The sequence below is a fragment of the Corylus avellana genome, chromosome ca1 (assembly GCF_901000735.1).
Source record: "Corylus avellana chromosome ca1, CavTom2PMs-1.0".
Taxonomy (NCBI): Eukaryota; Viridiplantae; Streptophyta; class Magnoliopsida; order Fagales; family Betulaceae; genus Corylus; species Corylus avellana.
The window spans coordinates 26966408-26983434 of NC_081541.1; the positions used below are offsets into that span (position 1 = coordinate 26966408).

The 17027-nt window shown below is 37.6% G+C and overlaps 1 protein-coding gene across 1 annotated transcript; it reads right to left on the reverse strand.

The window, feature by feature from the left end:
- LOC132179131 (protein EI24 homolog) lies at positions 1 to 16741 on the reverse strand (the record flags this gene model as incomplete). The annotated part of the gene is given in 12 exon segments (XM_059591779.1): positions 1 to 207; positions 555 to 636; positions 2103 to 2218; positions 2348 to 2424; positions 4738 to 4820; positions 4905 to 4990; positions 5208 to 5271; positions 5396 to 5530; positions 13326 to 13378; positions 14870 to 15020; positions 16312 to 16377; positions 16589 to 16741. Coding segments are annotated over 11 exon segments (1020 nt in total). The 3' UTR covers positions 1 to 207; positions 555 to 569.
- Positions 16742 to 17027: the final 286 nt, after the last annotated feature.

Below are 17027 nucleotides of genomic sequence, written 5' to 3' on the forward strand. Positions count from 1 at the left end.
TCAGAGAAATTTCTCCCTATCGACAAGTTCACAAAATCTGACCATCAATAGTTAGCAATCAACAAATTACCGTACATATATGAACCCTTATGTACACCAGATACAGAACCAAACCTTTAGGCTGTTCTTATGCTTTATCTCCAACTATTGTGCTTAATGTACACACACATTATGCACAATTTCTTTGATAATCTGCTTGGAGCACGCCTTTTAGTTGTCACATTACAAAATGAAATTAACAATATGAATTGGTAAAGCATTTCAAGGAAAACTGCAAGGCATACACAAAAGAGATATTTGAATGGCAAGTTGAAGCGGAATAAGATCCTCTCCATTTCAATTTTGAAATGTATGGTATCTATTTTAAGGTCAAGATTTAAAGTTGATGTATCTAACGGTGTACATAATGTTAATGTTAGCACGTCTTTTAAATTTTTTAAATAATATGGTATCATGTATATCGTTAGATGCACTAACTTTAAATCCTGACCATAAAAGAAATACTAAGGATCCTTGCCCAGTTGAAGCCTGCATTCTATCAACTGAAAACTTACCGTTGCCATAACTTCTTAATGTGCCTTGTTGTCTTGAATCTGGTCCTGATGTTCCAAGGGCAAGAGAGATAACACCCGCAGTCTGCAGAAGATGGTCCAATCAAGACATACAGAGCATTAGTCTCATAGTATTAAAGTTCAAACAATACCAGTTTTCCTTCTTGAAGTATATGACATCAAAAAGAACCAATCTCTTTGCAGTCCTAAAAAGATGCTAGCATGAATTTGCAGATATATGTTCTTTCAACACGTCCTCAAAAGTCCAAGCCTAGAGTCTTCTGCAACTCAAAAATCATGTTTTACCATATAATTCTATATAATTTCTTAAATTGCATATGCCTATGTCTAAAATGAATTTGTTGTAAGCTTCCAGGAATTATTGGCCCAGGCCAATATCTTCACCCATCTTAGCAAGTACAGAAGTTTCAATCGCATGATAATAGCTACAGAGAAAGAATTGAGCTGCACCATACCTAGTCCATTGTATTCATAGAACAGTTACTGGGGGGACCCCCCTCCCCCAATAAAAACTACATGAAAAATAATTATTTTTACATGTGTGCATATTTCTATTTGTGAGAGCGTGTGTGTGTGGGAGAGAGAGAGAGAGAGAGAGAGTTTCCATAAGATGGACTGAGCCCCTCAAACTTGCAAAAATTGGGCCAATCCACTGGATGATCACTTATCAAAATCTAAGGTCTTTTTCTCTCTCTCTAGCTTGGTTTGATTGAAAGAGATCAAGAAAGATAGAGGTCAATCTAGAGTTGACATGGTGGCTGACCGGTGATTTAAAGGAAGGCATATGCAAGGCTCCAGCCAATTTCTAGGTGTGTTAGAGAGCTTTAGAATTTGGCATCAGGGCAGAAGAGAAGAGAGAAAGTAGTTGGGCTTCTTCCATACCAAAATAATTTATCATTCTTTCTTGGAATTACGGTGCTGTTGGATTATTTCTTGATATCAGTGCCATATTAACAAATGAGTTGTAAACAACAGTTAAAGAAGTCCACTCTATTCCAAGTATGGGAGCACAAATTGCAATGGGAATACTTCAGAAAGTCTTTAAAGCCGAAACGATTTTAAGAACAAAATGTCAAATAGTTTACCAGTGGGCAAGCCCATTGACAAGACTTATCAAAATGGAACTGGTTTCTTCCATCTACAGCACATAAGAGGATGAAGATTTAGTATAGAATTTGTAGTATATTCATGCACCTCTTTCAGAAAGCAAATCATATATCTTTTGCTTCTTTGATGTGGGAACTTTGGCAGCTCCAGAAAAATCATCCACCAAATTTCCTAAGAACCTAACAAAATAATTGTCTAATCTAGTTCCCCTGTTTAAATCATAGGTATATAAATTGAATGTTTACATTTCCAAAACATAAAAAAAGTTGCTAATGACCCACAAAATGGGAAGTGATTTTAATATGCCCAAATAATATCTGAATTGGTCCATTGTATTTTCTGTTATATTTGCAACAAAATCATAGCAATTCAACATGTAAGTTCCTTTGAGAAAAGAGACAATGAGCAAATTGGATAGCTTACGACAAAGTGTCCGCTGCATAGAATATTGGAAGCCTTCCCAATCCAACACCTTTCCATTTTCTTCTTTGGAAAGAAATATCCTGTTCAGCCCCTGAGCCTGTTGCAGTTAGAACAAACTGAAAGGCACAAGGTCAACAGTCACTCACATCAATGAAGAAAATATAAAAGCAAAGTTGAACTTCAGGAAAGAGGAGAATTATCTAAATCCAACAATAATCAACCAAAAAGAGAAAGGTTAAATGTACCAGTGGAAAGAGTATAGCCATAACCCCATAGCTCACAAGAGGTGAGAAAAGAAATATAGCCAGAACACAGGGGCTTCCTGAAAAACCATTAAAGAAAATAATATTGTTGCACAGACCACCAAAATCATGAATATATGAGAGGAAAGCAAATAGAAAGTATGTGTGACCTCTTATGTCTATTCCTATAGCAATATTACGCTGTAAATGATGAAATTTGAGACATCACAAAGATCATAGTTTGTATGCATAAATCTAATTTGCTTCGCATCCATGAAACATTATTTTAAAACTCTAACACTGGAATAGGATCCTCTCCATTTCAAGTTAAATGGAGAGGGGCCATTTAATGACCAAAATTAGATTTTATAGACTTAATGGTGTATATGTTGCCACATGGTGAACATGTTACTATATCATTTAAAGATTTTAAATGGCGTGACAACATGTATACTTTTAGATATAACAAAATAAAATTTTAACTATGAAATGACTCATTTCCATTTAAAGTGAAATGGAGAGGATCCTCGTCTGTAAACACCTACATAAGGCTTGTATTAATGTTTTCAAAAGCCAATGAGAAGTTGGGTAGGTAGAGGCGTATTAAAGCCATGTATTGGGATTTTCAGAAGGCAATTAATGAAGTAAAAACACAAAAGTTTGTTTGATATTGGATCAGGTTTGTGTATTAAAGCCATGTATTGGGATTTTCAGAAGGCAATAATGAAGTAAAAACACAAATGTTTGTTTGATATGTGATCAGCTTTGTCTTAAGTGTGATGCTCAAGAACCTATATACTGATTTCCCAGCCCCAAACACAACTATGAACCTAATCCGTACGGACCTAATCAGAACTGTTAGTTTCCCCTAAACCAGTACCAAAATCCTTAGATTTTCAGTCATTGGGTGCTGAAGATAAGATCCTGCAACAATGACTAAAGGAGGTACTCGTCCTTACAGATCTACATGTTTATTCTTTCTTTCTTTCTTTTTGTTATTTTAATTCTTTAAGATTGAAACATCAAGAAAGTTAATAGATGTTCAAAATGATAGATATCCCATCTGCATCTCAGAAATTACCATATATGATCTAAAAATTTTAGAAAGAACCTCACTGAAACATTCAGTTTCATTGTTATATGTGAAGCAAACATAAGCACAAACAGACAGATTGCTTGTTATGCAATTCATTTTCCATATTTTGATACACTGATAAATCTTTTTGTTAGTAACCAGATATTCTTTATAGATATAAGTATATGGAAAGTCAAAGTTCCATTGCGAGTTACTTTCTAGTATAGACGGCGACTCTAGGAAAGATTCTGACTTTGGACAACTTGCGTAAAAGAGGTATCATTGTAGTGGGATGCTGTTACATGTGCAAACAAAGTGGTGAGTCTATCAACCATCTTTTCCTTCATTGTGAAGTGGCATGAGCGTTATGGAGTGCAGTACTCACTCTTTTTGATGTTACATGGGTTATGTCTGGAGGGGTAGCAGATTTGTTAGTGTATTGGCGTGGTTAGCGTGGTAATATTTCAGCTAAGGAGGTGTGGCGAATAGCACCATTGTGTCTTATGTGGATCATTTGGCGAGAGTGGACTGCAAGATGTTTTGAAGATCAAGAAAGGTCAATGGAAGAGCTCAAAAAGTTGCTTATTCAAACATTGTTCCATTAGACCGAAGCTTGCAGTGTGCCTAAGATTTCCACCATGCCTCAATTTTTATCTTTATGTTCTTCTTTTTGTCTTTAGTGGGGCCTTTCTTTGTATACTTCATGTGTACTAGAGTTGCGCTCCTTTGCGCTTTTCAATGAATCACTTATTTATCAAAAAAAATATAAGTATATCTTACAATAAAAAATAATTAAAGTCTTACAAGATTAATTCGGATTGGCTCTGGTTCATTTATAAAATATGATTAGAGGAACTATAGGTGGAGCAATTAGGCATAAATTGGGTACGAAGAATTCTAGACACCATTCCCTGTTGAAAACAATGAAGTCTTGGGTTTCCTCACACCCACAGCTTGATATTTATGTCATTAGCCAATATAGAATGGTTTTGATTAAAGCACGCCATCATTGCAAAAACTTGACTCAACTAGTTATGTCAAGTACTAAACCTTCCTCTCTCAGCATTGTGGAAACTGGTGGCTACAATTTATCAAGTAGTTAGCTTCAGTTCCTAACCATGAAGCTACATGACTAAGTGCCCTCCAGGTTTGCTACTTAAGATCAGTAATCATGGATTGTCCATATGAGAAACTATAGAGCAAACAACTAAAGGGAAGCCAGGTGTATCTGAACAGAATATTTTGCCATTTGAAAAAACTAACAGGTATGCTTAAGCAAATCCAATTCAGCAATTGACTCCACTGAAAAGTATATTACCAAAACCAGCAAAAAATGCCCAGTTAGATTCAAAGAAGTCCAGCCTTTTCTCGAGAGCCACTTCAGAAATGTTCCATTTGTATCTAATAAGTTCAAAAGCTTAGTATCATCTGGCCAATTGTGAGTATATATAACATGTAGAAAAGCAGATTACAAGCACAACATACTCGAAACAGTAGTAGGCATACATCCAGGATAGTAGTAGGAAATTGAGCACTTTCCCCACATAAGGTACAAATCCTGTAGCAAAAACCTGCACACAATTCTCAGAAAGTATCATGTCTGTCATCCAAAAAGTAAAGAGATAACAAAGTGACGTTAAGTTTGTTGTAGATCATAAGCATATACACTGGTATAATATGCTTAAAGAATTGCAAAACAAGAAGGCCAGTAACAGCTTCGTCAGAATATAATATAAGTATATACACAGACAAACGCACACAACAAAAAAATACAAATATATAATTCACCTCTAAGAAGAAGAAGCTCAAAAGAAGAACTGAATACACCTGCTCTGCTATTCCAACCACGACCCTGTGTGAACAAGAACAAATGAACCTTAAAATTTTATTGTGAAACATTTTAATTGTGAGTAAGTGCCTGCAATCAGCAGTAAAGAATCCATTTAAACACCATCAGTAACCAATAGTAACTTTACCCTCCCAGGCCAGCAAGTCTTTTCGTATGAATCGTACTTTTTGCAGTTATTGACTCACTTGGGCTTGAGGGTTCCACTCCAGAAGGCCCAGATCTCCCCATTGCAGCAAAACCAAACTTGGCAATGTCATTGTACCTGAATGAATACATTCTTTTAAAGCTACAGATCAGATAAACAAATAATTAAGCTCTAGAGGGAATGTATGAGAAACATTGAATTTGAACCCAAACAAAAAAAAAAAGGAAAAATGCAAAATTAGTCTATGTAGTTTCACTAAGTTGCAAATAGCTCCCTGGAGTTTAAAAGTGACTAAAAACTCCCTAAGGTATGCAATAAACACAAATGGATCCCTAGATGTGTTTTCTGTTAGCAAATTGGACAAAATCCGTTAATGTGTTATGTCACCACCAATAATATTGTGACACATGTCTTTTAGAATATAAAAAATATAAAAACCAAAACAAAAAATATAATAGATAAAAACAAAAACAAAAGACAAAGACCAAAAACAAAACCACCTTCTCCTTGAGCTTCTCTTATGCGAGAAATCGGAGAACAAAAAACAGCAATTTTCTGCTCAAACACGACATTTTTGCCCCCGTTGGATGTAGAGGAGCACAATCCTAGTACACAAGATGTATACAACAATCCATCTAATTACTACAACGGGCCTAGCAAGGGTCTTGTAAATTAGTTCATAATCCAGCCTTAGAAGCACTCAGGGCTGGCAAAACGGGTCGGCGGGTCGACCCGTTTACGACCCACCACACATTTAGGGGTAAATCCAAACACGACCCGATAAGCTAACGGGTTGGCCCCACTAAACCCGAACACGACACGACAATTTCACGGGTCACCCAACACGACCCGTTTGACCCGTGAAATAGTCGAAGATGACGGGTTAGGCAAAGATGCAGCTCGGTGCCAAAGATGATGCTTAATGCCTAACAGCGATGATGCAGCTCAACAATGGCAGTTAGGCGAGGAAGGGTCCAAGGGGAGTATGCAACTTGGAGAAGATGCATATCGGCACGGCATTTAACAGTGATGGCAGTTCGGCGATGAGAGGTCCAAGGGGAGTGATAAGGAGATGTGCGGCGTATAGGGGTTGCAGAGTCTTGCAAATTGAGTGGGTTCGGGTTGGGGAAGGAAAAATATGTTTTTATACTCCTAGAATGAACGGCTGTGATGAACTTGCTATAATGGACGGATGTGATGAATTTATTATATATATGTTTTTTTGCTCACATCACATGGCTGGCGACCGAAATCATGGAAAAGATCGTTAAGTACTACTGAAGCACGTGAAGTGCTTTTCATATCAGTTTTTTATTTAGTTTTTTATATCATTTTTTTTATTTAGTTTTTTACATAAACATCATGGTAGCATTCTACTGAAGCACGTGAAGTGCTTTTTAGTTTTTAGTGAAAACTAGACAGGCGTGCAGTAGGCTGGTAGCAGAAAGATCGAGGAAGGGCAGTTGGCATCCAATGATCCATATGAAAAAAAAAAAAAAAAAGGTTAAACGTGTTTGGCGGGCCACCCGCGGGTGACTCATGACACGACCCGCCAGACACGAAATAAACGGGTCAACCCATTTATGACCCAAACCCTATAATTTCGTGTCGTGTTCGTATTGGGTTGTCGGGTCGTGTTAAAATTGCCAGCCCTAGATGCCATACACACATCAATGTACACACAACACAAATCCCAAGAAAATAATATGGCATCCCAAAATTTGTAGCAAAAACTTCAGCCTCCCCTCGACGTGATGTAACAAGAAATGTGATTAGAAGCTGAAAAGAACTCTAAATACCTAGTAATAAGATGGAATGTTTACATGCACTTCATATGACAATGCATGCTAGGATGCTATAAAAGATGAAATGATGAAGGTCTTCCATGATTTTCATGCTGGAGACAAGTTTGAAAGAAGCCTTAATGCCATTTTTACCTCTTTTATTCCAAAAAAGTCAGGCTATTGATATTAAGCATTTTTGCCATATTAGTCTTGTGGGGGAACTTTACAAAATTGTAGCCAAAGTTCTTGCCAAGAGGTAGAAAATGGTTATGGAGATGATCATTTCCAACTCTCAAAATGCATTTATTAGGGGCAAGCAAATTTTAAATTCAGTTTTCATTGCTAATGAATGCCTTGATATTGGGATCAAATATGGGGAGCTAGGTGTGATTGGTAAATTGGAAATTGAAAAAGCTTATGATCAAGTGAAATGGAGTTTTTTGTTGTATATGCTGAGGAGGTGCGGTTTTGGGGAGAAATGGAGTAAGTGGATAACTCAATGTATTTCTTTGGTTCATTTCTTTGTCTTGGTCAATGGAACTCCAGCGGGTTTCTTTAGTAGCTCTTGTGGCACCAACATCTAGGAATGCTGGTGTGCTTACAATCACTCATCTCCTGTTTGTGGATGACACCTTAAATTTTTGTGAAGCCAAGCCCAAATCACCTCCATTATTTGTGATGCCTGTTCTTGTGTTTTGAAGTTGTCTTAGGTTTGAAGATCAACCTAGCTAAAGAGCTGGTCCCTATTGGCAATGTCAGTAATGTAGAACGTTTGGCACGCATTTTGGGCTGTTGGGTTTCTTCCTTGCCTATGAAGTATCTAGGGCTCCTTTTAGGGCCATATCTATTTGGTATGGCATTATTGAGAAGGTAGAGCGTCATTTGCTTTGTTAGAAGAAGTTGTATTTGTCAAAGGGTGATAGGTTATTTCTTGTCACTTTTTCTCATCCTTGCTGGGGTTGCCAGTCACATTGAGAAGTTATAGTGGGACTTTCTATGGGTTGCTATTGGTGAGGAGTTCAAATATTACTTTGTGAGTTGGTCCAAAGTTTGTTCTCTGATTTCCGAGGGTTGGGGGTGAGCAATATACTTCTATTTAATGAAGCTCTCTTGAGAAAATGGTTAAGACACTATGCTTTTGAGAGAGGCGCTTTGTGCAAACGATAGTGGATTGTAAACATAGCAGCTTAGTGGGTGGGTGGTGTTTTGGTGAGGTTAACGGGTTGTATGGGGTTGGTTTATGGAAATTTATCATAAAAGGTTGGGGGGAGTTCTCTAGGTAAACTAGACTTGAGATGGGGGATGGCTCCAAGGTTAGATTTAGACATGGTGTGGTATAGGGAGTAGTCCCTTAAGGCAACATTTTTAGAGTTATTTAGTTTGGCTCATTTCAAAGATGCTTTCATAGCAAATCATTTCTAGCTTACTATTGACTCTCCTTAATGCAATATCGACTTTATTAGTGGCACATGATTGAGAGGTGGATTTTTTCACCACATTTTTTAATATGTTGTATTCCATATGGTTAAGACTGGTCGGTGAAGACAAGTTGTGTTGGGCTCCTTCCAAGAAAGGGTTGTTGGATGTCAGATATTTTTATAATGTCCTTACTCTCCATGACAATGACTCTTTCCCTTGGAAGAGTATTTGACAATCCCTCGAGAGTAACGTTAGCTTGGTCGGCCACTTTAAGGAAGATCCTCACTATGGATAACTTAAGGAAACAACATATCATAGTGGTAGATTGTTGTTGCATGTGCAATAAGGGTGGAGAATCTGTAGATCACCTTCTACTCCATTGTGAGAATGCTTATAACTTATGAAGTTCTATTTTCAACCTTTATGGGTTAAAGTGGGTCATGTCTCGGTGGGCAGTGGATCTCTTACTGCGTTACCAAAATTGTTATGTTTGATCTTTCTATTGCTTTACTTAATTTTGGTGATTGTGTGTGTGGTTGCAAAAGTTTTAATCGGTTTTGTTTGCTGGAAAACACTTATTCACCACCCTCTAGATGTTATTTGGGGTCACCGGGGCAAATTTCAAAGATAACGAAAATGAATGTACAAAGATGTGCATATGTACACACACTCCCCCTCTCTAGATAATTTAAGTTTTTAGAAGTACAAGACACTATGATATGAACTTTGTAAAAGGTTAAAATAGTTTAATCATTAATCAAATGGTACTGGCATTTTCAAAAGAAATGTGCAGACAACCTTCCTGTAAAAGAGTAAGCAACAGACTTTATTAAAAGCGTAAGGCGCCCCAAAGTACACTGGAAGTATACAAAGAGGATCACCTAACTAGAAGGGGAAAAACGTACAAGGAAATCATCATAGCTAATCGAAACCGGAAAAACAAACTCCCCCTCTCGAAGACCACCAATAGGCTAGCAACTCGAAAACCCGTCCAGGCATCACCCACGATAACCCAAAACGACCAAAAAAGGCACTCCACAAAGCGACGCCACCTCACAATGAATAAGAAGATGATCCACCGTCTTCTCACTCTTCTTGCACATACATCTGTTCACCACAATCACATTTCACTTTATGAGGTTATCTAAGGTCAGAATTTTGCCCCAAGCGGCCGACCACACAAAGAAAGCTGCCCTTGGAGGAGCCTGTGTCCGCCACACACTTTTCCAGGAAAACCTCCTCCCTTCCAAACACGCCAAGGAGAAAAAGAGAGACTTGACCTTGAAAGTTCCTCTTTTGGAGGAATTCCACCATAATCTATCTTCAAACCCTTGTCTCACTCTAGTAGCATGTAACACCTAGAAGAAAGAGGCAAAGGCATCCACCTCCCAATCATGAGCCTCTCTCGAAAAACTCACATTCCACTGATTGGACCCACCTAGCATCTCCACGTTATACGCAACTGAGGCATCCTTTGCACAAGCAATACTAAAAAGAATCGGGAAAGCTATCTTGAGAGCGGAATCTCCACACCACCAATCATGCCAAAAGCTAATCCTAGACCCATCCCCCACTGCAAATCTCGTAAAGCCTTTGAAAGTTTCCCATTCTTTTCTAATATTTTTCCATAACCCCACCCCAAACGTTCCTCCAGGCTCAACATAACACCACCCTCCCCATAAGCTTCCAAACTTTGCATCTACCACAACTCTCCACCAAGCATCTCTTTTCGACCCATAACGCCACAACCATTTCCCTAAAAGAGCGCGGTTGAAGACCAATAAATTCCTAATACCCAACCCTCCTTCCTTGATCGGAGTGCAAACCTACGACCACTTCACCAAGTGGTACTTGAACTCTTCGCCTATCCCTCCCCATAGGAAATTGTGTTGAAGCTTCTTGATGCGCTTAGCAACACTCACCGGAATAGGGAATAAAGACAAGTAATAAGTGGGCAGGTTAGCAAGAGTGCTCTTGATAAGGGTGACCCTACCCCCCTTCGACAAATACAACATTTTCCAGCTGGCCAACCGATGTTCAATCTTCTCGATAACTCCATCCCAAATATGCTTGGACTTATACGAGCCTCCCAACGGGAGACCAAGGTACTTCACTGGCAAAGTAACTGCCCCACACCCTAAAATACCGGCTAACGAATCCACTTGCTTCACATTCCTCACAAGAATTAGCATCGACTTAGCCAAATTAACCTTCAAACCAGAGGCAGCTTCAAATAACAAAAACAAACTTCGCAAATAGCGTAACTGGGCAGGCCTATCATTGCAAAAATCAAGGTGTCATCGGCAAATAAAAGATGAGAGACTGTAGTGTTGCCGACTTTGAAGCTTTCTAACAGCCCCCCATGAACCGCCGCCGAAATCATCCTACTCAAAACCTCCATCACAAACACAAACAGCAAAGGAGAGAGGGGATCCCCTTGTCTCAAGCCCCTGGAGCTTCTAAAAAAACCTTTAGGAGACCCATTTACCATAATCGAAAACCACACCGAGGAAATGCAATGTTGAATCCAAGAACACCATATCCCTCCAAAACCACTCCTCCTTAGCAAGTACATCAAGAAACCCCAATTCACATGATCATAAGTTTTTTCCAAGTCCATTTTGCAAATGACCCCTGGCTCCTCAGATCTCAGCCTACTACCAAGGCATTCATTAGCAATCAAGATGGGATCTAGAATCTGCCTTCCTTTGATGAAAGCATTTTGCGACTTGGAGATGATCTTGTCCAACACAACCTTTAATCTGTTTGCTAAAACCTTGGCAATAATTTTGTACATACCTCCCACAAGGCTAATCGGGCGGAAATCTTTGAGATTGATGGCACTGGGAATCTTCGAAATAAGCGAAATGAAAGAAGCGTTGAGGCTCTTTACAAACATCCCGCCAGCATGAAAAGCACTAAACACCCTCATAATATCCTCCCTCACCACATCCCAACAAGCTTGGAAGAAAGCCATAGAAAACCCATCGGGGCCCGATGCCTTATTGCCATTCATCTTAAACACGACCTTTTTAACCTCTTCCTCATCAAAATCTCTCTCCAACCAGCTGGCCTCTCCCTCCGAAATGGAATCCAAGGAGATACCATCTACCAAGGGCCTCCAATTGTGTTGCTCAGCAAAGAGCTTTTGATAGAAATCAACAATGTGCTCGCTAATCTCATCCTGATTTGAAGAAAGATTATCCCCAATCATAAGGGTCTCTATCGAGTTATATCTTCTGTTAGAGTTGGCTATGGAGTGAAAGAATTTAGTGCACTTGTCTCCTTCCTTCAACCAAAACACCCTAGATTTCTGCCTCCAACTAATCTCCTCCATAAGTGTACACTTCTCTAACTCTCGAACAACCTCAGCCTTCCTCATTAACTCCTCCTCATTCAAAGCCTTACTTTCTTCGTGCTCATCAAACGCCCAAAGATCTTCAAGAAGAATCCTCTTATTCCTCTCAATGTTACCAAACACCTCCTCATTCCATGTCTTCAAATTCAGCTTCAAGGCCTTGAGTTTGCAAGCGAGAACAAAGCTCGGCGTACCTTGGAACTTATAAGAATCCCACCATTGTTTCACTAAGGCAACAAACCCTTCCGCTTTAAGCTCGGCATATTCTCAAAGAAATTTTCTTAACATCAAGTAACTTGGTACTAGATTAAATGACAACTCTAATAGAATCTCACAATTATGAACATTTGTGCATTTCAGACTTCCTATCTACATCAACTATTTTATCGGTCTTGCAAATTAGATTCACTCTTCCTATTAGCTCAAGCTTTTTTTTACCTTGAAACTTGATGGAAATTCTGTTTTGGAGACATTCAAACTTCAAGAAAATAATTTACAGCAACTATTTTATTAGTCCTGAAGATCTATCTTTAGTATTTCTATAGATTTAGTTTTTGTATTCATTACAAACTAAGTTTAAGCCCTCTGAACAACCTTTCAAGACACTCATCAAAGCTTGTTCATTTGGCTTGACACCATCTTTCCGCATTTCGCTATACAATCTAATACCGTGATGGCTGAACCCTTTATCTATCCATCCCTCAACCAGTGCAGTCCAAGACACAACATCCCGTTCACGCATCTCATCAAGAACCTGATGTGCACATTGCAAACTCCCACCTTTCACATACACTTCCACCACCAATCTCCAAAAATGGGAATCCGGGTCCATCCCATTCTTGATCACCTGCCCATGAACCACCTTACCCTCATTCAAGCACCTGTTCAAAGCACAACTACGTAGCACCTCAGAATACAATCCTAGCCTCTCATTGCTATCTAAATTCACATCAGCTATTGAAGGCACCGGTTTAAGAAGACTATGATTTGATAACTTCTTGAGTATGTTATGAGAGTGCCCATCGAAACAAGCCGCCGACTTTTCCATGCTATTCTTCCCAATACCCTTTCTCACTGGACAACAACCTTTGATTGTCTTCATTTTACTAGCTTTCAAGATTTTCTTAATTGTTTTCCTTTTTCTATTTAGTTGTTTTTCTTGTATATTTCCTGTCTACTTGGGTTAAAATTTCGATTACTTAATAAAAAAAAATGACAATGCATGATTACAGTCATTCAAAGATGACAACATGTAGCCTACCCAGGTCCGAGTCATAGCTATAGGCACCAAGCTGAAATCAGAGATATACATAAACTACAAAACATAGCCATCAGAAAGGAAGAACGGTACCAGATATTGCTTAGAATTAAGCTGAACACATACAATGGGTAGAACCAAAAGACCTGCAAGTTATGATCAGATAAATGATTAATATCGGTGAAAGTTAACAAAGGAATTGATGGAGAATTTTTTATTTATTTATTTTTATTTTTTTATTTTTTCATACAGAACAAAAGCCACAAATAAACATGTTGTTTCATCACCTGAGTCATGTCAACAAGTTATGTCCAATATGCCATTCTATTCTCACCTTGTTAAGGAAAAAAACACATTATGCCTTTTGCTCAGAATAAGGAAAAGGGGTGGGGGCGTATAGCATCCTTGTAGTCTTAAGTTACCTCCTTGATCAGAAAGTCGATTGAGGTACATTAATCTAGAATTCCTGAGAATGGCATCTTTTTATAATTCTTTAACCATCACTAAGAAATTATCTAGGTGAATAGCATAAGAAATTTCTTTCTTAATACTGCATCATTTGTCGACATAGTCAGATAGCATGGATAGTTGACCATGCTAGAAAAAGGGAACCTGATTCTTCAGCCTCAACATAGCATGCAAATAAATCATCAAAATTTTGAAACAACAATAAATGCATGGTAACCATATGTAAGAATACATGTAATTTTGCGATGAGTAAGGTTCTTTAGTTTAAACTCTATATATTAAAAGGCAGAATATTATAAAGGGAGGAGAAGAAATCTCACAAGAGTACTTATCAAAAAAGAAATGTCACAAGAGTAAAAAAAAGCATGACAGCAAAAGTCGGATTGGCAACAAAACCAATGGGAGGCTAGGATTATAGTTTATTTTATTAGTTTTAATGATCCAGTCCATGAACTCATCTTAAGATGTTAGAAACTTGTTTGTGGGTCCCAATATAAAAATAGTTTCTGCATAACAATTAAAGCCACTTGGACTTTGTAGTAACCTTTAACCAAAACACCCAGATAGCTTGATGGTGGCAGAAATGTAGATTGGTAGCTATATAAAATCAGAGAAAAGATTGAGTTTCTGAGATTCATCTTGGCGAATATCTAGTTTCCACAGGATGCCTTTGTAAATTTTTATTCAAAATCAAACCTCTTTAGATTTCTCTAGCAAGATAAAAAGTTGCCATTCGTGAACAATGAACCTCAGCTTGGGACTCTAGATAGACATGAGATCTGTTTTTCCATTGTACCTAAAGCTGAGAGAGCATCTTACAGGAAAGCATTTAATCATGCTTACAAGAGTTGGATTTTAAAATTTGAGCTGGCTCTGGCAGCCCATATGGATTTGTGCTTTTTGGTATCCTTTACACAGGTTATATTGGATAACATACGCATTTGATGTGGGTTTTCATCATATCCTTCTCTTTTGCACAAAAATATAGTTATGCTAACTTATTTACCCCATAAGGTTTTTTGAAAACAATGCAAATATCCAGTTTCCTGATATAAAAAGTACATATAAAAGCCATCTAAGAAGCTCAACGATGAGACATTCCTGAAATGATTATTAAAAAAGCTACGTAAGTGAGGGTACAAAATGATAAACATGATACTGATACTTACATAAAAGAGTTGTATGAGTCCATGACGAATGATGGAATAAAATTTCAAAATGCAACCAAGTGATAATGCTATTTGAGAACTAAACTGTGAGCTCTGATCAGGTAATATCCAGTGGAGCATTGGGACGACAACTCTGTTGAGGACAAACATACTGCACATTGATATCGAAGATATTTAAATTATTAAAGCATGATAAAAATACACTGTTTCACAACCAACTGAAGCATTAATACATCAACTAACATGGTAGGTTGGAATTGAGAAACAAAGGCCCATATAACTGTAAAATATGTATGAAAAGCAAGCTAGAAACCACTAGACAAATACATTTTCATTTTTGATACAAATAATCACAAAAAAAAAAAAAAAAAATGGTACATGTAATATAAGGCATTAAATAGAAAGATCTTTGCTTAGATTACTTATAAGTAAAAAGCAAAACTTAATTAGCAAAATTACCTAGGGAGAAGATTGAAATTCATAACATGGATTAATTTTGCCTGTCATGAATAAATGGAATTTTACCAGCTATGACATGCATGTACAGCAAGTGTTTTTAAGTTCATAGTTTATTTTTATTTTTATTTCTTATTCAGGTAATCATGCTAGGGTATTTAACTCATTAGATTGGAATAAACCATTACATATAAGATTTCAGTTTTCTGTAATTGACAATCGCTGCTGCTTATTCTTCTTCTTCCTCCTCCTCTTCTTGTTTTCCCTTTTTGTGTGTATTTTGTTGCTTCCTTTAGAATTTTAAAAGCAGCTTCATTAGGCATCTTTTTATGATTTCTTAAAGTTAGTCTCGTGTTTTCCCATCATTGTACAAGAAAGATGTTCTCTGATGAATACAGGGACCAAATATTGTTGTATGTCTGAAAAACAATGTTCAAACTGTTGAAATATCATATCCATCGTCTTATCCAACTAGGTGCTGCACAAGTCTGATTACATAGTCCAAATTTTGGCCACTAAATTTTCTTCTCATCAACTAAACCCACCCAAGCAAGTTCTTTTTTTGTTTTTCTCCTGAAGAAGAAAACAAAGAAAGAAGAACGAACTTTTGGGAAAGTTTATAAGTAAAGTCTGCAAGGTAGCATGAAGAAAGTTTATTGGTAAAGTCTGCAAGGTAGCAAATAAACCTTGTGAGTGATGGGATCAACTACCATCTACCTCATGGGGTGGTATTGCATCAAAAGATAGGGCAAACCTTGTCCAGGGATCACAGTTATTGAAGATTTAAATACTTCAAATTACCCAATTGCTCAACTCTTAGCATATGCACATAGCATTACCTAATTGATCAAATATATTAAACACAACCGAAATTTCTAATCAACTGCAATATTAGTATACCGAATATACTACAAATGCATTTAAATGAAACCGAGATCAAAAAATTTCTCCAATTAAACAATTTATAGAGGAAAGAAATAGATTACCTTCCTAAGAAAATAAAACCATTCAGTAGAAAACATTGCCCAGTTCTGATCAAAAGCTCTCTCGACCTGCCACAACATATATTTTTTTTAAAAAATCGTGATACAGTAGCTAAAAGTATAAATTTGGAACCTAGTTTTCTAACATAATCGAAGAACTCCTTACTTCTTCTACTTTCATATATTTTCTCGTCAACCAAACGGAAAGCAAAGGTGATGAGAAATAAAAGGCGTGCAAGGGAAGTTAATAATTTCAGAGAGAGAGAGAGAGGGAAAGGACCTGTAGCAGAGAATGACCACCCGGTGAAGACAACAGGCCTCTCTAAAACCCTCTAGCCATAGCAGCGTCGCTTGCTTTAATTTTGCGCTGTAATGCTTCATTAACGGCTTTGAGGCTTCCATTACACAGAGAGAGAGAGAGAGAGAGAGAGAGAGAGCTACAGAGACCAGTGCCTTGCTTGAGTGCTCCACCAATAAATAAATTAAGAGTCATGATGCAACTTACGCCGGCTAAATTTTTTTTTTTTTTTTTTTTTTTTGAAAAAAAATTAAAATAATAAAATAATAATAAAAAAAAAAATCGCGGCCGATGCTTTCAGCATTGAGAATACGCCCGGGCGTGGTCGATATCTTTACCTGTAAGTCATCTGAGTTAGGAGGCTTACATGCGGTCGTTTGGAACTACCACATCCAAATGGACGGCTGAGATCGTCCAACCG